The sequence below is a fragment of the Fistularia commersonii genome, chromosome 17 (assembly GCF_037954325.1).
Source record: "Fistularia commersonii isolate RoL2024-O1a breed Wild chromosome 17, RoL_Fcom_v1.0, whole genome shotgun sequence".
Lineage (NCBI taxonomy): Eukaryota > Metazoa > Chordata > Actinopteri > Syngnathiformes > Fistulariidae > Fistularia > Fistularia commersonii.
Genome location: NC_141300.1, coordinates 1,961,388 through 1,981,196, shown reverse-complemented (window position 1 = coordinate 1,981,196; position 19,809 = coordinate 1,961,388). Strand labels below are relative to the sequence as shown.

Here is a 19,809-nt window from a genome sequence, read left to right as displayed (position 1 = left end):
AACTGACCGCTGGGAGGTGGAAGTTGCTGTTTATTTGTTTTACAGCTCCTTGCGATTCTGGAGTGGACCGGAAACACAAACACCGCTTGTCACCTCTGACACTCTGTGGAAGATGCAAACGTCTGGATTTTACTTGATGAACACAGGTCTAGACAAATACCGTGGATTAACGAGAAGGAACAGAGGGAAGCATAATACTCTAAGGGAACTGAATATCGGGAGGAGAACTTTGCGATACTCAGACTTGTGTTTTGGATTAGTGGCACAAAATACATGTGAAGTATTCAAGTGAGCAAAACACTAACAAGGACAGTAAAATAAAACTACACCTTTGTAGTCCAATGGTTAATTACATTAATGTGCTGTTGATTAATTCCCATCCCCATATTTTTTTGTGTAAGGTCCAGTTAGCTAGAGTTAGAAGGACGTGAAAAAAGAAGTAAAATCGCGCCATCTAATCTGTGTTTATTTTTTTATTTTCTTTATTTATAGAAATTTAAATCATCGGATGTGCAGGGCGTTTCCGGGAAATTCCACTGTGACACCCCCTCTGCAAATAGTACCGTCCGTGACGTCAGTCATATCCAGCCAATCGGAGGCTCGGATGTTGTTCCGTTGCGAATTTCAAACGGTGTCGATGCGACAGACTCAGGGGGGGAACGGAGAGACTAAGAGCACGGCGGCGCTTCCACTTGCGTTTGGAAATACCGTGTTTTTATTTTTTATTTTTTAGAGAGCACTTCCCAACAGCGACGACATGAGAGTGAGGTGAGTATATTTGGGGTAATTGTGAACGGGTAAACCGTCTTCCCCGATGTAATGACCGCTAGCTTGTATCTCGAACAGCCGGAGCCCGTTGATATGAGAGCGGGCATCGGCTGGCTGTTACACACTTGGCTTGTGTCGCGTTCGGACGAAGAAAGCCGCACGTCCGGGTCACATTGACCACTTTCGACTAGTATAATTTCTATACTGAAGTCTCATCACATTTCAGATAGCCAAACGTTACGACTACCTTAATCGCCTTGACGCAGCATAACGTCACAGCAAGCTAGCTTCTGTTGGCATTGCGTCACAACCACCGAGCCTACTGTGTTTCGCTTATCGTCACAACTAGCGTAGCGTCACAACTAGCTAGCTTGGTTTGGCCTAACGTCACGGCAAGTTAACATGGTTTGACGTTGCGTCACGGCTGATTAACTGAGTTCGGCGTAACGTAGCGACTAGTTAAGCTGGTTTGGCTTAACGTAACGGCTAACTAACTTGGTTTGGTGTAACGTAATGGCTAGCTAACTTGGTTTGGGGTAACGTCACGGCCGATTAATTTGGGTTGGCGTAACGTCACGGTTAGCTAATGCTACACCGCTCTTCAGAAGGAGTTGAGGCTCCGTCACGTTTTCTCCACATTCAAACGGCCGTTGGTTTTTTGAAAATTCCTCCACCGCAGTTCGACTGGTTTGGCTGGTGTCACATGACGTGCGTGTGTCTTGCAGCGAGGTGCACGCTGCGGAATCCGTCGCCTACCTCAATCGAGCCCTGGTCCGGCTGCAGGACATCTGGGAAGAAATAGGGATCCCGGAGGAGCAGCGCCTCCAGAGAACCAACGATGTCCACAAGCACATCAAGGTGGGTCCCGGGGTCCTCTGCCAAGTCCCGCAGGCTTCACCGAGTTAACAGTGCATCTTCCCACACCCATTACCTTGAAGGGCTTGCTGGACCTGATGATTGCTGAGGAGGAGGAGCTCAAAAAGAGGCTCCTCAAAAACATCCAGTCCTGTCACAAGGAACTCAGTCTCCTGTGCAGTGAACTCCAGCTGCCCCCCTTTGAGGTACACTTTAGACAGGACACACGTACTCCTCTTTCTTTCCTGTGAAGAGATTTGTTTCGCTAACTTTGCGGATGTGTCCCAAGGAGGAGGATGGCTGCACCATATTGCAGATGGAGAAGAACAGTCGCACCCGCCTGGAAGTGATGACAGGGCACAAGAAGCAGAGAATGGAGGAGCTCAAAGCGCTGATTGACAGAGACCGAGAGCTGTGTGACATCATGTGCACCACCCCTTTCTGCATCGACCACGAGGCCGTCCCGTCGCTGGAGCACCTGGAGTCCTACAAATTCTATTTGGAAGATCTCACAAAGGAGAAGGTGTTTACCACGTTGCTGTCTTAATCGACCTACTCGTTATGAGAACTCTGGTTTGCGACTGAATCACCCAACTCTTCTCAGGATCGCCGCCATGATGAATTTGTCAGCGTGAAGAGGGAGGTCACTACCCTCATGGAGGACCTGGAGCGTCAAGCGGAGACCAGTTTTGAAGTGGACGTGATGTGTGAAGATGAGGAGGCCTTTTGTCTGTCCAACGATAACATCGACGCACTGAAAAGACTCCTCGCTGAGGTATTCGCTTCCCTTCCAAGGTTTAGGTGTTTCGGTGAGGCAGTCACTCCTGCAGCACAACTGTCTGTTCTCGCACGGCCCACAGCTACAGGAGCACAAGGCCGAGAAGGAGGTCCGCTGTTCAGAACTGCGGACGAAGGTCCAGGAGTTGTGGGAAAGGCTCAGGATCCCCGAAGAGGAGAGGGAACCCCTGTCCGAGCACATGGAGCACTCAAAGAAGAAGAACATCGCAGCAGTAAGAAGCCGCCGCCAGATCAATCTGTCCAGCTGTAGATTTCCGACCTCGTTGCGAGGTTCTGACTGTGTTGCCGACCCGCATCCAGCTCGAGGAGGAAGTCCAGCGCCTGGAGCGGCTGAAAATGCAGAGCATGAAAAGTGTCATCGAGACCATCAGGGCTGAGATGTCGGTCCTCTGGGAGAAGTGCTTCTACAGCCCCGAGCAGCAGCAGGCCTTTCTTCATTATCACGATGGTGAATACACGTCAAATGCAGGGACCTGCTGCCTCCCATGGAGCCTGGGTTTCACAGGGGTCGTGTTTCTTCTCTAAAGAGAATTTCACAGAAGAGCTCCTCAATCTGCACGAGGCAGAAATCTCAACTCTGAAAAAGTACTTCGAGGACCACAAGGAGCTGTTTGAGGGAATCTCAAAGTGGCAGGAGAACTGGACCCTGTACTTGGAGCTTGATGTGAGTTCTCCCTCCGGTGTTCAGGCGGGGCACGGTGTCTGTATGTGACCTCCTGTGTCTGCTAACCTTCACAGAGAAAGGCCTGCGACCCCTCCAGGTTCAACAACCGCGGAGGGAATCTCCTCAAGGAGGAGAAGCAGAGGAGTGACCTGCAGAAGAGCTTGCCCAAGGTTGGTCTTTTCTCTTCGACGTGTTAATGGAAGCGGGTTTCACCAGGTGGAGCTCAGGATTTGGGGAGCTGGTCCTGGTCAGGAGGTCCGCCACACGCATGAGACTACCTTCTGATTCATCTCGAGCATTACCGGATGTTGAACATTTCCCTTTTCCCCCCACAGCTGGAAAAGAGTCTGAAGGCCCAAATCGACGTTTGGGAGGAAGAGCAAGGCAAAGAGTTCGTGGTGCACGGCCAGAAGTTTCTGGACTACGTGCAGCAGCAGTGGGACCAGCACCAGACCGAGAAGGAGCGGGAGAAGATGGAGCGGGTGTGTGGTTTGAATGCACGTCGCCTGGACCCCCACTCTGCTGTTTCTTTTTAACACTTTTTTTTTCTTTTTTGGGTTAGCAACTGAAAAAAAGCAAGCAGACGCAGGAGGACATGCTGTACGGGACCGCAGTCAGAACGCCGTCCAAGAGGCGGGTCCTGGGGACCCCCACCCCAAGCAAAGTCAGGAAGGTGAGGACCCGCCGCCCCAAGGCAGCTGTGATGTGTAAAGCCTCGAGCCTTGCTGACCCCCCCCACCCCCACCCCCTCTGAACCCTCAGCTCATCGGCAGCTCGGCCATCTCCACCCCCAACAGCTTCCTGGGGGGAACCCTGTGCCAGACCTCCGCCCAGAAACCCCCCCTCTCCGCCAGCAAGGTGGGCGCTTCGCCGCCATCGCTCCATCCCTGGAGGTCACCTGGATACACCTTCTCACCGCATGCCGTTGTACTGTCTCCCCCGCAGTCTCTGGGCCTGAGGCCCCCCGGAAACGGGAGGACCCCGCGTGCACTGGACCGGAACAAGGAGAACATCTCGCACCTCAACAGGAACACTCCGGCCGGCATCCTCGGACCCCAGGATGCCCAAGATCGCACCTTCACCTTTAACTCCATGGCCGGCTCCTATTCAGAATTTGCGGTAAATGTGGCTCCACCTCCGCTCGGTAATTAGCTAGGAGCGGCTCGATGGGTGGATCTGCTCTGGATCCAGGAAGTAAAGTCCCTGGGGTGGGGACAACAGAAAGGAGATGAAAAAAAATCAGCTAATGATGTGGAAAAGCATCTGGCCACGTTGGTGTCTTGACGGTTTGTAGGGGCAGAGGTCCCGCACTCCGAGGCTACCCTTGCAAACAGGGAAGGAGGTAGAGTTGTTTCTGTGACTACCCGAGGAACCTGGAGAAGACCGGATGTTGAGCCCGTCTCTAACTGCCTGTGTCTGTCTCCTGGCAGAGGGACCTCTCCAAGGCCTCCAAGTCCAACGTGAAGGTCGGGCTGCTCAACTCCACTGTGGGCCATCAGTGAGGAACCGCATTTCCCCGTCCTGTTAATATCTCCCAAAGGGCCTCTGCTGCTCCTGGTCTTCTCCTCGATGTCTAGATGTTTTTGAAAAGAAGCCGCCCGCTTGAATTTTTATCCGCGGGCGGAGCTGGAATGACAGCTGCCGGACCGACCGCCACTTTTTAACTGAACCTGTAAATAAAGCTTTGAAGAAAAAAAAACCACCAGCTCCTAAGTGTTTATTCAACCTCTTCTCTACAGGGCGACGTGGGGGTCAAAGGTCAAGCCGTGCGCGTCATCAGTTCCTCCAGAGCCTTCTCGCGGTGGTTCTCATGAACCAGCAGCACCTCCTTGATGGCGCTCTGCTGGAAGCCCATCTCGTTGAACTGGGTGAGGAGGCGCAGGAACTCCGCCGCCTGAAGGAGGAGCTTGCGTTAGACCTCAGCTGTCTGAGGTGGATCTTCACGGGGGCACACACCTTGCTCTCGCAGTTCTGAAACATCTCCAGGGCCTCCTCCACCTGGGCCTCATCGTAGCCCAGTTCGCACAGGCGGTCGCTGGCCACAAGGTACTTTAAGATCTGCGGAGAAGGTGTGAGTAGAATGAGACGCTGCAGATTCATCTCTGGAGGAGGAGGTCCTTCCTCACCTTCTCCGGGCTGCGGTAGCCGGTCTTCTGCAGCGCCAGGATAGCGGTTCGCAGCGGGTAGCCTCCCTCTGTGACTTGCTCCAGCAGCTCCCGCTCCTCAGGGCTCAGCGCAGACAGGAGCTCCAGGTCCAGGAACCCGCGGGGGCCCTGGGGGCGGACAGAAGGTCAGAAGCTGCTAAACAACTAAGCTGGAGTTTGAGAACTTGGACGGACCTTCTTCCTCTGGTTCCTGACGGCAGGCCCTGCAGATGAGGGTCTCTGCTGCTGCAGCCTGCAGGGAGGTTTCAGTGGCGGGGTCCTCAGGGGCTTCTTCTTGCAGGTCTTCCGCCCGGACGGGGCAGGGCTTGTGGGCAGGGAGCGCTGCGGCTCGTGTCCGACGGGCTTCCTGCGCTCCCGCGCGCTTCGCCGGCCCTCGCAAGGTCCTGGCTTTGCGCCTGACCCCCTGCTCCGGGGCCGGGGGCCCCCCGGGGCGGCGCTCCGGGGGCGCCCCTCGGGGGACGAGCCCTCGTTGTCCTCACCGTAGCCGCCTTCGTCCTCGGAGGAGGATGGGAGAAAGCGAACGGAGCGGCGACGCGGGCGGATGTCGGCCGAGCTCAGGCTGTGGCTCCGGGGCCGCGGGGGGCCAAAGATGGCCTCGGGGCTCAGCGGCAGCAGCCAGAAGGGCGGGCAGGACGGGGGCGGTCGCAGAGGATGACCCCGCAGGATCTGCCTCTCCAGGCTGAAGTCGTACTGCGGAGGAGAAGAAGAAGGAGAGATGTTCTTCTCAGGAGGTTCCAGAGAAAGAAGGCCACCTTCACATTTCAATCATATCACTCATATCGTCCGCTTTTACTCCACAGCCAATCATCTGCCTCTATCTGACCCTCTCCTCCTCCCCCGATCCATAAACCTCAGGTTCCTCAGGCTGTTCTCCAGGTGGATCTTCTGAGCATCGGGTCCACGGAGGTTACTATGAGTTGTTGCGTAAACATGTTTGTCCTCGACTGTGCTCGCTTTTCGATCACTGGTTCAAATCTGGATCTCCTCGTTCCTGAGGACAACAGCCACCGATCGGTCAAACCATCAATTACATTTTGATCATCATCTTCTTCCTCCGTCTATAAACCTCCTCTAGACCCCCTCCAACCTCAGCATCCCTCTACCCAGATCTTCTACATCCCTCTTCTGTTCTCGTCTGAACCATCTCAGCCCGACTTTAGAACATCTGCCACGTGGTGTCCCGCTGACGGCCTCCTTCCCAATCCTCTCCATCCTCTTCACTTCTAAGGAGGAACCTCCACATCTTCATCTCTGCTTCCTGTCTTCTCAGTGTCTCCTTCACCTTTCGCTCTTCAAACTATCTTCTGATTTGTGATTAAACTGAAGATCCAGGTGTTCTACTAAATTTGAATATTTATTTTTTCATTTTATTCACTTTCAAATCAAAATTGTGACTTCTGTACTTCTTATTCTTATATTGTCAATCAACTATCAATAATAATCCAAAAAAATAGCCAAAAAAAGAACCCAAACTCCCACTGAATGTTCAGTTTATTGATTTGCTGACAAAATGATCACACTTATTTGAAGAAAGGAAAATGATTGAATAATTACATTTTCAAATGGAGTTAAATTTAAATATTTTGCTTTATTTTGTATTTATTTTATTTTAGAATTAGAAATTTATACTGTGTGTTTTTGATAACGACTTTGGGTCTTTACCCAGATAGTCTTGGCGGGTTAAAGCAATAAAACAATTAAATAGTTGATCAATGAATTAAATAAAATGTATAAATATATATTTTACACACTTTGAAAAGTAAAGACAAATTCTTTTGCATACAACAATTACATTTTTTTTTCCCTTATTCATGATTACTCGTTTTAAATCAAAATATTGATGAAAGAAAAAGAAGTTTGAATTCAAAACTAGAAAAAAAAATCCACTAATTATTAATAATGAATGAAATAAAATCTTTTGTCTTCAAAGTATTTAGAGTTATTTATCCAACTGGTGTCGTCGTGCACGTCTTGTCCTCTGAATGAAGATATTGTTGATTTGTTCAATTGCTTTGTTTCAGGTAGCTCGCCAGGTTGCTCTGCCAGCACCTCAGCCTGGCCAGATTTTACAGCTCCTTAAGAATTCATTTGTAAAGTCCCTTAAAGGTCTACGAGGAGGAGGTTGAAGAGCACCAGTGCCAGGACTCAACCTTGCTTTACCCCAACATTGACCTTGAAAGGCTCTGACCGAAGCCCTCCCATGATTGCACTCCATTGTGAAGTTGTTGCAGGATGGAGAGGAACTCGGGTCTTGTGTCTTCCAGCATCACATCCTGTCTGTCTCTTTGGGGAACAAAGATATAGTCCAGAAGATGCCAGCGTCTGGATCTGGGATGTTGCCACATGGTTTTAAGGCAGTTTTTCATCTGAAGGAGGCTGTAGGAGTGACTAGGATGGATAGGATCAGGAATGAGCACATGTTAGACGTAGTGAGACGTAGTAAGAGAGGATACGAAGGTAGTTGGTGTGAGAGAGGAGGATACATATATATATATATACTGCTCAAAAAAATAAAGGGAACACTTGAACAACACAATGTAACTCCAAGTCAGTCACACTTTTGTGAAATCATAGTGTCCACTCAGGAAGCAACACAGATTCATTTTGACTTGTTTTAAGGACATTACATCAAAGTTGGATCAGCCTGGAGTTTGTTTTTACACTTTGATTTTGAGTGTGATTCCTAATCCAGACCTCCATGGGTTGATACAATTGATTTCCATTGATCATTTTTGTGTGATTTTGTTGTCAGCACATTCAACTGTGTAAAGAGCAAAGTATTTCATAAGAATATTTCATTCATTTAGATCTAGGATGTGTTTTTTAAGTGTTCCCTTTATTTTTTTTTGAGCAGTGTATATATATATATATATATATATATCTCATACCAACTACCTTCATATCCTCTCTCACTACGTCTAACATGTGCTCATTCCTGATCCTATCCATCCTAGTCACTCCCAAAGAGAACCTCGGTATCTTCATCTCTGTGACCGCCTGTCATTTCGTCATTGTAACAGTTTCTCGTCCATACAGCACAGCTGGTCTCACCACTGTCTTGTACACCTTTCCTTTCATTCTGGCTGATAGTCTTCTATCACATAGCATCCCTGAAACTTTTCTCCACCCATTCGAACCTGCTTGAACCAACCCTGTTTCATGGTTCCACCTGAGTTCCTCTCATTCACACACATATACTCTGTCTTGCTGTGACTGACTTTCATTCCTCTCCTTTCCAGAGCATACCTCCGCCTCTAGCTTTTCCTCAACCTATACCCTGCTCTCACTACAGATCACAATGTCATCTACAAATATCATGGTCCTTGAAGATTCTTGTCTAACCTCACCTGTCAGCTTGTCCATCACTATTGCAAACATGAAGGGGCTCAGAGCTGATCCCTGATGGAGTCCCACTTCCACCTTAGAACTTCTCTGTTACCCCTACAGCACACCGTAGGACTGTCTCACAGCGAGCATACATGTCCTGCACCAGTCCAACATACTTTTATTTATCAGTTTATTTTACTACAGTAATCGGAACACACACACACACACATATATATATATATATATATATATGTGTGTGTGTGTGTGTATGTGTATGTATGTATGTATGTATGTGTGTTTGTATATATGTATGTATGTGTATGTTATTGTGTATGTGTATATATGTCTAAGTATGTATGTTGTATGTATGGTCATATGGGCATACGAACATACAAAGAAACACACACACACAAACATACATACATACTACACACATACACACAAACATGTATACATACTTATGTTCATAAATATACACATACATACATAAATACATACACGCATTCATACACACACATATATGAACATACGTACATAGATAATAACACATATACATACATACACACATGCATACAAACAAAAATACACACACACATAAATATATGCTTACATACATACATACATATACATACATACATACACACACAGTGAACACACATACATACACATGAATATATACATACATACATCAGCACATCCACATAAATACATACATTTTCATAAATACACATAAGCAAACCTACATACATACACACAAATACATACATACACACACACACACAAACATATCTTTTTTTTTTCCTTTGGTTCAGTAAAAGTGTAATAAAAGGAAATGAGTAACTTTGATTTTGAATATATATCTTCTCTTTTGGGTTTTCCCTTCAGGGGTCACCACAGCGAATCAGCCTTCTCCATCTAACCCTATTCTCTGTATCCTCCTGTCACACTAACTAACTTTATATCCTCTCACTACGTCTCACTATGATTAACATGTGCTGTTCCTCTGATGGACTCATTCCTGATTCTATCCATCCTGGTCACTCCCAAAGAGAACTTCAACATCTTCATCTCTGCAACCTCTAGTTCTGCCTGCCGTCTTTTCGTCATTGTAACGGTTTCTAGTCCATACATCATCGCTGGTCTCACCACTGTCTTGTACACCTTTCCTTTCATTCTGGCTGATAGTCTTCTATCACATAGAACCCCTGACACTTTTCTCCACACATTTGAACCTGCTTGGACCCGTCTCTTCACCTCTTTTCCACACTCACCGTTGCTCTGGACTGTTGACCCCAAGTACCTGAAATCCTCCAGCTTCTTGATCTCCACTCCCTGTAGCCGCACCGTTCCACCCGAGTTCCTCTCATTCACACACATATATTCTGTCTTGCTGCGACCAACTTTCATTCCTCTCCTTTCCAGAGCATACCCCCACCTCCTTAGATTTTCCTCTACCTGTTTTCTGCTCTCATAAAGATCACAATGTCATCTACAAACATCATGGTCCATGGGGATTCCTGTCTAACCTCATCTGTCAGCCTGTCCATCACCATTGCGAAAAAGAAGGGGCTCAGAGCTGATCCCTGATGGAGTCCCACCTCCACCTTGAACTTCTCTGTTGCGCCTACAGCACACCGTGGCACTACCTCACAGCGAGCATACATGTTCTGCACCAGTCTAACATGTTTCTCTGCCACTCCAGATTTCGTCATACAATACCAGGGTTCCTCTCTTGGCATCCTGTCATATGCTTTTTCTAGGTCTACAAAAACAAATAAAGCTCCCTCTAAAATGAATAACTTTGATATGAAATACTAAAGTTATATTTATCTATATTTATATATTTTTTATGTAAATATACTTATATATATTTGTTTACCCAAATTCTAAAACTATGTTATGTATTTAAAAGAAAACAGTGTATATATATATATTTTAAATTTAATTTTTTTTGGGGTTCAATAAAGGTGTGAAAGTGTGGTTTGGAGACATTGAGAAGACAGGAAGCAGGGATTAAATGTGGAGGTTGCTCTTTGGGAATGAGAAGGATGGAGAGGATCAGGAAGGACAGCACATGCTAGATGTTCTGGAGATAGTCAGACATGTATGGATGGAGGGGAGGACAGGAAGGTAGACGGCGTGAGAGGAGTAGGTTAGATGGAGGCTGATAATTGGCTGAGAAGGGAGCAGAACAATATATGTAAAATAACAAAATAACAGTCATTCGAATGGGTTTCTATCTACAAGACCTCGGTTTCCTGCAGAATCCGGCAGCAGTCCGGCAGCTGGATGTCTGGCAGTCCCGGAAGTCCCAGTGGTCCCGGCGGGGTCTGAAACGGCACGTCCTCCAAGCTGCTCATCGTACTGACCTGCTGGTATTCCAGCACGCCGTGGAGCAAATGACTCAGGAGGGTCACGTGACCGAACCCTAAGCCTCTGACCTCACCGCAGCCATTTAGAGGCGACCGTGACACCGATACAAGTACTACGAGAAGTACTGCAAGTACTCCCAGCTGTCAGTCACCCTCTCATCTATGTTTGGGTCTCTGCTGGACCTGCTGAGAACCTGCGAAACATGTGCACGTGGATACCTGACACCAGAACCAGCAGCGTTCAGGTACCAGTGTGTGTTGTGCGCGCACGTGCATGGGATTAGGTGGAACGCTGAGGTGTTGGCAAATAGATTACTGGATTAGACGAAGGTCTCGGCCGAACCGTGCGAGGTGTTTCAGGGTCTCGCAGTGGAGGAGGTCAAAGGTCGGAGGAGGGTTTCCAGGGAGATGTGATTTAAAGACAAACCACCAAAGAAGCATCTTTAAATTCTATACAGATATACAGTTTATTTATAATTTTTTTTTTTTAAACAATCACAATAAATTTAAGGAGCACAAACCTTGGGGGGGGGGGGGTTCTGTAACAGACCTCTGGGGACGGAGAACAGCAGGGTGAAAGAAAAGGTGGCGTTTTAGAGCCGAGGGGGACCAATGAGGAGCGGGATATCACATCACCGGAGGGGCGGGGGGTGGCGAGGACATACATGGTAGACAACCTGAAGGGGTTTTGAGGGTTTGGAGAAGAAACCTTCTGGTGCTGGGATGTTCTGCAGACCCAGAGCGGAAGAACTTGCAGGGCTTAGGAGGGGGCGGAGTTAGGAAGGGGTGCAGTTATGAGGGGGCGGAGTCAGGAGGAGAAAACCAAGGGGCTAAAAATAACGGACTGGCCCTAGGGTGGAGAAGACCCGTGGCGGCTTGAGGAAAGATGGCCACCGTGCCTCCATGGGTGCGCTGGTGTTCCACGTTACAAAACCAGTCTCTGGTGTGCTGGTGAGGGGGGGGGGGTTGGGTGCCCTATGCCGGCGGTTGGGGTACAGGTGGGAAAGATGACGGCGCCGAGTGTCCGACAGGAGGCGTCCCTTCCACATGGTAACATCTAGCTCGCCTCCTCCTACTGTCTCGGTTTGGTACAGCCTGGCCACCCCCCCTCCCTTCACCATCACCACAGAGGAAGAAAACAAACCAGCTACAAATCCTGTTGTGAATAAAATGGCGTTATCTTCATACAGATAAAATGTTAACAACCCCCAGAGGTTGAAGTATTCCATGAAGGAACCCCCTGCCTGGGGCCAGGCTCGGGACCGCGGACGCCACGTCCACAGGAATCCGTTAAAACAAACAACCGTCCACAGCGTGGCCGTCTGGGGCCGTGAGGAGGCCCGGCGTCGGCGTCCAGAGATTCTTGCGGATTAAAGATGTGTGTGTGTGTGTGTGTGTTTGTGTGTAAGAGTGTGTGTGTGTGTGTAGCGGTGAAATGGGTGACATGGTTCTAGTTGTTAGCAGCGTCTGCCTGGCGGGGCCAGTTCTCCTCCTCAATGCCAGAGTCGTACTCCTCGTCTGAAGACTCCTTGGCTGGAGCTCTGGGGGGGGCAGGACGTAGCATTTTAAAACACACGCACACACACACACACACACATACATACGGGTCCGATCTGAGACACTGACCTGACGTATCTGGGGTCAGACTTTCCCTGGACCACATCTTTGTCCAGCTCCACGGCCAGGATGTCGGAGTGGGGCACCTCGTACATGGGCTCCAGGAGGAGCTTTTCCTGCAGGACACACACATAGACATGAAATCAGAGAAGTCGTCCAATGTGTGCGGAGAAGCGAGCTTCTGCTGCGTGGCCTCGTACCATGATGGACCTGAGCCCGCGGGCGCCGGTCTTCCTCTCTAAGGCGAGCCGGGCGATGGCCCTCAAGGCATCCTGGGTCACATTCAGCTCACACTGGAACAAAAACACACTCGTGTCACGTCCAAAACCTCCAGGTCCGAAGGGAGCTGGAGGTCAACCTTGGACTTTGTGGATGCACGAAGTCTCTACGGCTTTAGGACGTTGATGTTTGAGATGAATGACGGTTTGAGGAGGTTAAACTAATGTGTGTGTGAGGTTACAAAGATCCTGACCTTAAGTCCCAATGACGTGTGTGAGATATGGAGAACCTGCGCAGCAGACAGGAGATGTTACCTTGTCCATGCTGAAGAGCGCCTGGTACTGGGGCACCACGGCGTTGCGTGGCTCAGTCAGGATTTGCACCAGCGTGTCTTCGTCCAGACTGTGCAGAGGAACCACCACGGGCAGGCGGCCCACGAACTCCGGGATCATCCCAAACTCTATGAGGTCCCGGGCTTCCACGTGCTTCAGCAGCCGGTCCTTCTCCTCGATCTCCGCCACCGTGTCCGTCTCCCCGCTAGTGTTGGCCAGGTCGGCGGCGGCGGCGGCACGCCGGCCCTTGCCCAGGTTGGAGGGCGTCCCGAAACCCAGGTACTGCGGGAGGAACACACGTGGTGGTTAGCTTCCAGGAGTCCACGCCGAAGGTCTCAGGACAAGATGAGGAGCCGACACCTTCTCGTTCTTCCTCCGACTGATGATCCGGTCCAGACCGTTGAAGGCACCCGACGCTACGAACAGGATGTTGGTGGTGTCCACCTGCACCGTCTCCCCTCGCAGCTTCCTGGAGTTCTTCTCGGGGACATTGACGATGGTCCCCTCGAGGAGTTTGAGCAGCCCCTGGGAGACACAGAGGACGGGTCAGGTGGCGTGGAACAGACTCTCGGCGCAAGTCTTAGAGGCTGCGGGGCTGACCTGCTGGACACCTTCTCCTCCCACGTCTCTCAGTTGGTGGATGCCGGGAACGCTGCCAATCTTGTCCACTTCGTCCAGGAACACGATACCTGGGAACACGGAATCAGAAATCAGCCGCGGAGCTTCTCAGATTAGCAGCGCCTTCCCGCGCGTCCTTGCCATGAACCCCGTTGGGGGTGTTCCCACTTCCTGCTTCACTCAGAGGATGCATTCCACCGCCTTAGAAGGCGATGAAAGTGATCCAAACACAGACGTGGGAGCAGATAAGACGCTCAGACCTTCCCGCTCACACCCTCCTCCTCATCAGCTGATCAGCGCCTTCCCGGGAGAGTCGACTCCTGAAGAGTCCCTCAAACCAAAAGGAAGCGTATGTCGTCACCTTGCTGTGCCTTCTCCACAGAGTAGTTGGCATCCTGCAGCAGCTTGGCGATGACCGACTCGATGTCCTCCCCGACGTAGCCGGCCTGGGTCAGTGTGGTGCAGTCACAGATGGCGAAGGGGACATCCAGGCATCTCGCCAGCGTCTGGGCCAGCAGCGTCTTCCCTGTGGGACGGCAGATCCACCTTAGCATCCACCGCATTCCACCATAGCGGCGAGCGGCTACCAGCGGCACGTACCGGAGCCGGTCGGGCCCAGGAGGATGATGTTGCTCTTCTCCAGCTTGATGTCAGCATGCATGGAGTCCAGGACCTCGCCGCCCCTCCTTTCCTGCGGCGCCTGCTGGCTGGTCTGCTGCTGCATGGAGGCTCCCAGGGCGTTCCCATGGGGGCTGATCCCGGCGATCTGCAGCAGCTCTGGGATAAACACACCGCAAGCGGCGTTAGCCTCGGCGCCGCAGCTGCCCGCTAACCAGAGCTAAGGATCTGAGTCTGACGTCGGGGGCGCGAACGATGGGAATCTAGAGTTGAGATTTGAATGTCGGTCAGAAGGCTGCCTAATCTCGGGAAGGGGCGCGATCACCTCGCTGCTGACGCGGGCCAATGGGTCAACAGAAGCGAACAACCCGACCAGGCGGATCGGTTTGTTCTTTTTTTTTTTTTTAACTGACTGACGCGGCAGGCTGACAGACGAGGGTCGAGCCGAAGAGCCTCCACCGTCTGTACTTTTTGGCATTTGTGCGGCGGATTACAGGGTGCAGGGACGGCAGGGGCGGTGGGTTAAGAACTGTCCGGCCGAGGCGGCGCCGCAGAGGCCCGATCACTTACTTGTGAATCTGTATTCATCCTCTCGTCTTCTCATCTCTAGCTCTACGGGGGGGGGGAGAGGATGAGAGTGCTCAAATCAATACGCTTCCACTTGGAGCTCATCAATCACAGCCCTGAAAGGAAGCTCACACCGTCAGCCGCTGATCCAACAAATGCCAAATAATACAGGTGAGGAACCAAAGCCACGAGACGGCACTCTGAGCGGCAGCCTCGGAGACCGAACCTGCTTTTAAACTGGAATTCATTCAAAAGGTCAAGAGTCGCCCGATCGGGCACAAACTCCAGCCAAAGGGTCACCTCTGTGGCTGCAAGCGCGAAGGCTAATTCACGCTAAGGTTCCAGATGTAAAAAGCTACGTTCGTGTCAAGCAGGGTTCAGATAATAACAAACATGGCGGCTGCAGAGCCGTTGGTTGTGAACATTCGGAGAAACAAGGCAGGATGGGGAATTCTTCTCCGTGGTTACACTGTCGCCAGGTTACGTTTGCTGTGTGACACTGCCAACCAGGACGTCTGGCGGTACTGCTTGCTAGGCTACACGGGCGCCCCCCAAAAAGTTCGTCAGAAAGTGGAGAGGCCGGGGCCGGACAGAAGGACCGAACGTCCAGCATAAATCAGCCTATCCGAGTCTCGCATCTGTAAAAAAAAAAAAAACATCTGACCGTAGACGGTCGGAAGGACGCTTCTGATTTCTCCTTCCTCACTTGATTACACCGCCCGACCCATTTTCGGACTCTGTCCGCAATCTGAAAGCTTTCACCGCCAAAACCAGGTCAAAGGTCACGAGGGGTTTTAGTCGCAGAGCCGATGCCTTGCAGAGCTTTTAGAGGGCGAGCGCGATATAGCCGGGCTGCGGGCAGACATTGGGATCTACTGACCGCGGGGCGTCAGCGAGGGCTGCTTCTCCACCTCCACCTGCTGCCGGCTTCCGGAGGGGATGTTGTTGTAGATGCGCTTGTAGTGATTGTACACAGCAACCGCCAGCACCTTCTTTGCATAGGATTGTCCCACCACGTACTTGTCCAGGTAGGCATATATCTGCACAGGAGAAGGCAGGGTGGGTCAGCGACGGAAGCAACGGCTTCCCCTTCGCTTCCAGGGGGCTCCCTCACCTTCTTCGGGGGAGGGGGAGGTTTCTGTGCGAATGCCAGTTTCACGGCCTCGGCGGCCGACTCTGGCTCTTTGTTCAGCCCCTTCTTGGAGTCCGTCTCGGACAGGACCACAAAGAAGTGGTGGCACTTCTCACATTTGACGAACCGTGTGGACGCTGCAGGGAGGAGGAGACAGGTTTTGCGTGTTTCACCTACAGCAGCAAAAGTTCACTGTTTATTCTATTTTTTTGACGGTTTTGCGGTCAGTGCTAATCCGACAGATGACAGCGAGTTAATACTTTCGGCAAAGCACCATTCGGAGCCAGCGTGGATTAGAGGAGAGGCCGGCTTCCACTTCTGTTTCATAAACCAGGTCCATCTTCAAGTCGCTGCCGTACTCACATACAAAGGTCTCTACATGCGTGCAGGGGTCTCCACACTTCGGGCACCGGAGCTGGGTGCCTCCCTTTCCCGAGCCCCCGGAACCAGAGGACCTCTTCCCTTCGCTGATGCTTTTCTGCGGCGACACGACGGCGTCGACACGGGTTAAAACAAACGGGCCGGAACACACAGATTAATAAATAAATAAGCGTGTGAACACAGGCGGCTACCTTCCCCCCATCACTCCCGCTGTCCTTGGTGGTCCCATCCTTGGAGGCGAAGCAAACCGCGGTCTCTGAGAACGACCTCACCCGGACGCGGGGGGGTAGGTGACTTTCCCGGGAACCCTGACGGGTCAGAGAGAAGAACTGGATCCTGGAGCAGGACAATCCTAGAAGCACCCAAGAGAGAAACACATAGAGGACGTTGCGTGAAGCAGGCCAACACAACAAAAACTTGATTAAAGCGACGTAAATCACTACCTCACATGTGAACATTGTAGCCGTGACTGAACTGTGTCACCAGAACCTAGTAACACAAGACCAACCCTTGCTTCCTAACTCGGTCGAGGCAGAAGGCCGCCAACACTGAGCTGAAGATTGTGCAAGGCAGTGTTTCCTCACCGCTGAGATGCTTAGATTCTGTAGATCATCTTAAAGAGTGGTGGTCCACACCTACTCTACATGGGAACTGTCGTCAGACAGCTGGGTTGCGAGTTTTAAATAAATAAAATTCAAAATGACATTTCTTTTCAGATGATTTTAAGCCCAGTGAATGAAGAACTACTGAGCTGCAGTTGTCACCGCTTGGCACACGCCAAACCCCCTATGTGTTTGTTTACTTACGCAACAACCTGCTAAGCATCGGGTGGGACACTTCCCTGTGGGTCGTCTGACGCCGGGATGTTAGCAATGTCTGTCAGACTCAAACTCCACTTGAGCCGGTGTGAAAACTCCCGGAGAGCCGCTGTACACCATTGTCAAAACAATCACTCTGTGCTGAGTGTGTGTGTGCGTGTGTGTGTGTGAGGACAATGTCACGCCACGGGGGTGAAGTTACTTTCCCCTCACCTCTATGGGCGGTATTCAGGAACAACCTCGCAGCCGAAGTACATGGACAGGACATAACTCTGCTTTTCACGGGTAGTCCTGGGGGAGAAGAAGGAGAGACGGGATTACGGTCCACGATCGCGGCGGTGCCGCTACATTAGCCGGAAGCTAATCGAGGCCAGTGAACATGAGACCTTTCATAACCACGGCGTCACTGTTAGCATTAGCTAAGCGTGTCTTCAACCGGATGGGGGGGGGGGGGCTCACAATATCTGTCATCGCTCTCGATTTGAGAACACTAAAATAGACTATCAACTCGGAAGCCAGCCGCCCCCACCCTGGATACCCGATACTAAAATTAAATGGCAAGAATAAACAATGTCAGCTAGCAAGGCTACATGAACAAGTTTCTATTAGCCACTTGAGCTAGGCCCGAGCCACCGAGCATTCCCCCCCCCCCCCCCCCGCGAGTGGAGGAGAGGCCCTCGGCTACAGTGAGGGGGTCGGAGGGCGAATATTCCCATGGGTGGGGGATCGCTCCGTGACACGGGTGGTGGTTAGGACACTTGTATTCACCGGTTAGCACGCAAGCTAACCTAGCTACCAGGCGATGTACCAGAATGTAACTAGCCCGCTGGTGTACTCACGGGCAGCGGTGAAACCAGTCTTGACAGCCCCGTTGGGAACTCGGAATTAAGACGCGCTAACACGACGCAGCTATCTCGGCTCGAGGGCGACCAATTCGCCTAACATAGTAGAACCACGGCGTCCGTCTCATGAACGGTGAGCGTCGGCTTTCGGGCCAGTGTTCCCCAGGTGAGACGCGACACGCAGTGATGTAACGCCTGCTGTTGTGAAGTAGGTCGTTACGATACCGGGCTAGCTAGCCGGCTAAAGCAGCTAGCGGACGTTTGCTAACCATAGTGACGGTGTAAAGCAACATGGCGGCTCCGTTCGTCCTCACTGCGCCTGCGCCCATCCGCATATTTGGAGATCTCAAAAGCAAGCAGTCCGGGGGCCCCCGACGTGTGGTGCGTTCACGTGATCCTCGGGATGTGACGGACACCTCAGCCGCCTACTTTTGCGATAAAGAAATAATCAAATTGTAACGATACACGAGTTTTTTTTTTCAATGTAGTCAAGCCAATCTTTTTTATTTCGAATAATTCAATAACCTAGACAGGCGATCGGTATCAAATGACCTAACTTCATTATGATAATTGCAATTTCCGGGCGTCCTTGAAATAGCTGTTGCCAAATATACTCGGATCTGGGTATCACTGTGATAGCATGATTGACTGCCGGCTGTTATTTACTGCGATATCATGATTCAACTGCCCTCAATGTTTCATCATATATATTTTTTTAAGCAAAGATAGACATGCGTTAACGACTCCAAAACATACATAAAGACCCTACATACACTGATGTGGGTTTTACAGGTGTATAAAACAAACACAAATTGGATATAATAGTTCTTGAAAATCGCCTCTCCCTTATTAAACAAAATTCAAAAAACTAGAAATATGCCAACATATTTATTTCTATAGCTGAGTTACAAGGCACAAAATATTAAAATAACAGCTATTGTCAAGTGCACCTGATTGATAATCTGCCAACTTGGAAATATATATTGCATATATATATATATATATATATATATACATACACATATATGTGATACCATGAATTGCTGCGATAGGCTTTACCACTTTATTGGAGTGGAGAGAAAAAGTAGACTTTGATCGGTGGAGCTCATACATTGTGACACCAGATAGGACGCCTCGGGCCTCCGAACAGTGAAAAACTGAATAATAAGCGGCATTCATCGCTCAATTTTTTTTTTCTTTGGTCTTAGGAAAGATGAGCTTTCACCGCTGCACCACAAACATCTGAAACATGGGAGAAGTTTCAGCAGATACGCAGCTAGTATGGAAAGAAAAAAAAATGCAGAAAGTAGAACGGGACGTGTCCCCGTCCATCTGCGTAAGCAGGACAATATCACACGGCACAGATAAACCTTGTCCTCTGCATATTCCACCCGCCTCAGCGATAACTCATCACTGCCAAGCCCTTTGCAACATGAGGACTGTGATTATGTCTTGACTCAGTGTCATTTGCAGCGGAGTTTTGTTTTACGGCCCTCAGAGCGCCCGATCAGGGCCTCCGGCCGACCCACGGCTTGTTGTCATGACTACCAGATAATCCTCTCTTACATGTTTTTTCTTTCTGGTAAAAAGCATCGCGTCACATTCTGTAAAAGCAAAAATTCCCTCAAAGTGCTTTGTCCATATGCAGGATCAGGCTCACGACACACCTGCATAGGAATGAGAGGTTTGAAGCCGCAACCGGAGGCAGGAGGACTA

The 19,809-nt window shown here is 50.3% G+C and overlaps 3 protein-coding genes across 6 annotated transcripts; 1 reads left to right on the top strand and 2 right to left on the bottom strand.

Annotated features, from left to right (window-relative positions):
* Nucleotides 1-614: 614 nt before the first annotated feature.
* On the top strand, nucleotides 615-4,784 carry LOC147224709 (protein regulator of cytokinesis 1-like). 3 transcript variants are annotated; one of them, XM_086162862.1, is made up of 14 exons: nucleotides 615-768; nucleotides 1,494-1,626; nucleotides 1,707-1,829; nucleotides 1,913-2,146; nucleotides 2,228-2,398; nucleotides 2,484-2,633; nucleotides 2,722-2,869; nucleotides 2,949-3,085; nucleotides 3,160-3,255; nucleotides 3,421-3,567; nucleotides 3,648-3,758; nucleotides 3,848-3,943; nucleotides 4,031-4,204; nucleotides 4,516-4,784. In XM_086162862.1, exons 1-14 carry the CDS (start codon nucleotides 758-760, stop codon nucleotides 4,585-4,587), a joined length of 1,803 nt encoding a protein of 600 aa, XP_086018988.1. In that variant the 5' UTR covers nucleotides 615-757; the 3' UTR covers nucleotides 4,588-4,784. The 3 variants fall into 3 exon arrangements, 2 of the variants coding, with proteins under 2 accessions (XP_086018988.1, XP_086018986.1); XR_015107351.1 differs by having other exon boundaries at nucleotides 3,848-4,427; nucleotides 4,516-4,603; XM_086162860.1 differs by having other exon boundaries at nucleotides 3,848-4,204.
* A 13-nt stretch (nucleotides 4,785-4,797) lies between these two features.
* Nucleotides 4,798-10,953, bottom strand: LOC147224708 (uncharacterized). Its single transcript, XM_086162889.1, has 5 exons — nucleotides 10,827-10,953; nucleotides 5,425-5,940; nucleotides 5,212-5,358; nucleotides 5,042-5,143; nucleotides 4,798-4,979 (listed from the first exon to the last, which is right to left on the bottom strand). The coding sequence occupies exons 1-5, from the start codon at nucleotides 10,935-10,937 to the stop codon at nucleotides 4,845-4,847; spliced, it is 1,011 nt and encodes a 336-aa protein (XP_086019015.1). The 5' UTR covers nucleotides 10,938-10,953; the 3' UTR covers nucleotides 4,798-4,844.
* A 438-nt stretch (nucleotides 10,954-11,391) lies between these two features.
* On the bottom strand, nucleotides 11,392-18,357 carry clpxb (caseinolytic mitochondrial matrix peptidase chaperone subunit Xb). Of its 2 annotated transcripts, XM_086162863.1 has the most exons (15): nucleotides 18,091-18,356; nucleotides 17,465-17,542; nucleotides 16,625-16,785; nucleotides 16,416-16,530; nucleotides 16,035-16,189; nucleotides 15,801-15,960; nucleotides 14,924-14,965; nucleotides 14,336-14,512; nucleotides 14,097-14,261; nucleotides 13,718-13,806; nucleotides 13,478-13,642; nucleotides 13,100-13,399; nucleotides 12,767-12,859; nucleotides 12,576-12,682; nucleotides 11,392-12,490 (listed from the first exon to the last, which is right to left on the bottom strand). In XM_086162863.1, exons 2-15 carry the CDS (start codon nucleotides 17,517-17,519, stop codon nucleotides 12,400-12,402), a joined length of 1,875 nt encoding a protein of 624 aa, XP_086018989.1. In that variant the 5' UTR covers nucleotides 17,520-17,542; nucleotides 18,091-18,356; the 3' UTR covers nucleotides 11,392-12,399. The 2 variants fall into 2 exon arrangements, with proteins under 2 accessions (XP_086018989.1, XP_086018990.1); XM_086162864.1 differs by lacking the exon at nucleotides 14,924-14,965 and having other exon boundaries at nucleotides 18,091-18,357.
* Between the last annotated feature and the right edge of the window lie 1,452 nt (nucleotides 18,358-19,809).

Bases quoted from the DNA above. Each gene is read 5' to 3' on its own strand.
- LOC147224709 (XM_086162860.1), top strand. The intron at 1,627-1,706 runs GTGGGTCCCGGG...ATTACCTTGAAG, and splicing joins ATGTCCACAAGCACATCAAG to GGCTTGCTGGACCTGATGAT. The intron at 1,830-1,912 runs GTACACTTTAGA...ATGTGTCCCAAG, and splicing joins TCCAGCTGCCCCCCTTTGAG to GAGGAGGATGGCTGCACCAT.
- clpxb (XM_086162863.1), bottom strand. From the start codon at position 17,519: ATGTCCTGTCCATGTACTTCGGCTGCGAGGTTGTTCCTGAATACCGCC. The intron at 14,262-14,335 runs GTACGTGCCGCT...GCCGTCCCACAG, and splicing joins CCTGGGCCCGACCGGCTCCG to GGAAGACGCTGCTGGCCCAG. The intron at 13,807-14,096 runs GTGACGACATAC...CCGTGTTCCCAG, and splicing joins TGTGGAGAAGGCACAGCAAG to GTATCGTGTTCCTGGACGAA.
- LOC147224708 (XM_086162889.1), bottom strand. From the start codon at position 10,937: ATGAGCAGCTTGGAGGACGTGCCGTTTCAGACCCCGCCGGGACCACTG. The intron at 5,144-5,211 runs GTGAGGAAGGAC...CCTTCTCCGCAG, and splicing joins GCTACCGCAGCCCGGAGAAG to ATCTTAAAGTACCTTGTGGC. The intron at 4,980-5,041 runs GTGTGTGCCCCC...CTCCTCCTTCAG, and splicing joins TTCAGAACTGCGAGAGCAAG to GCGGCGGAGTTCCTGCGCCT.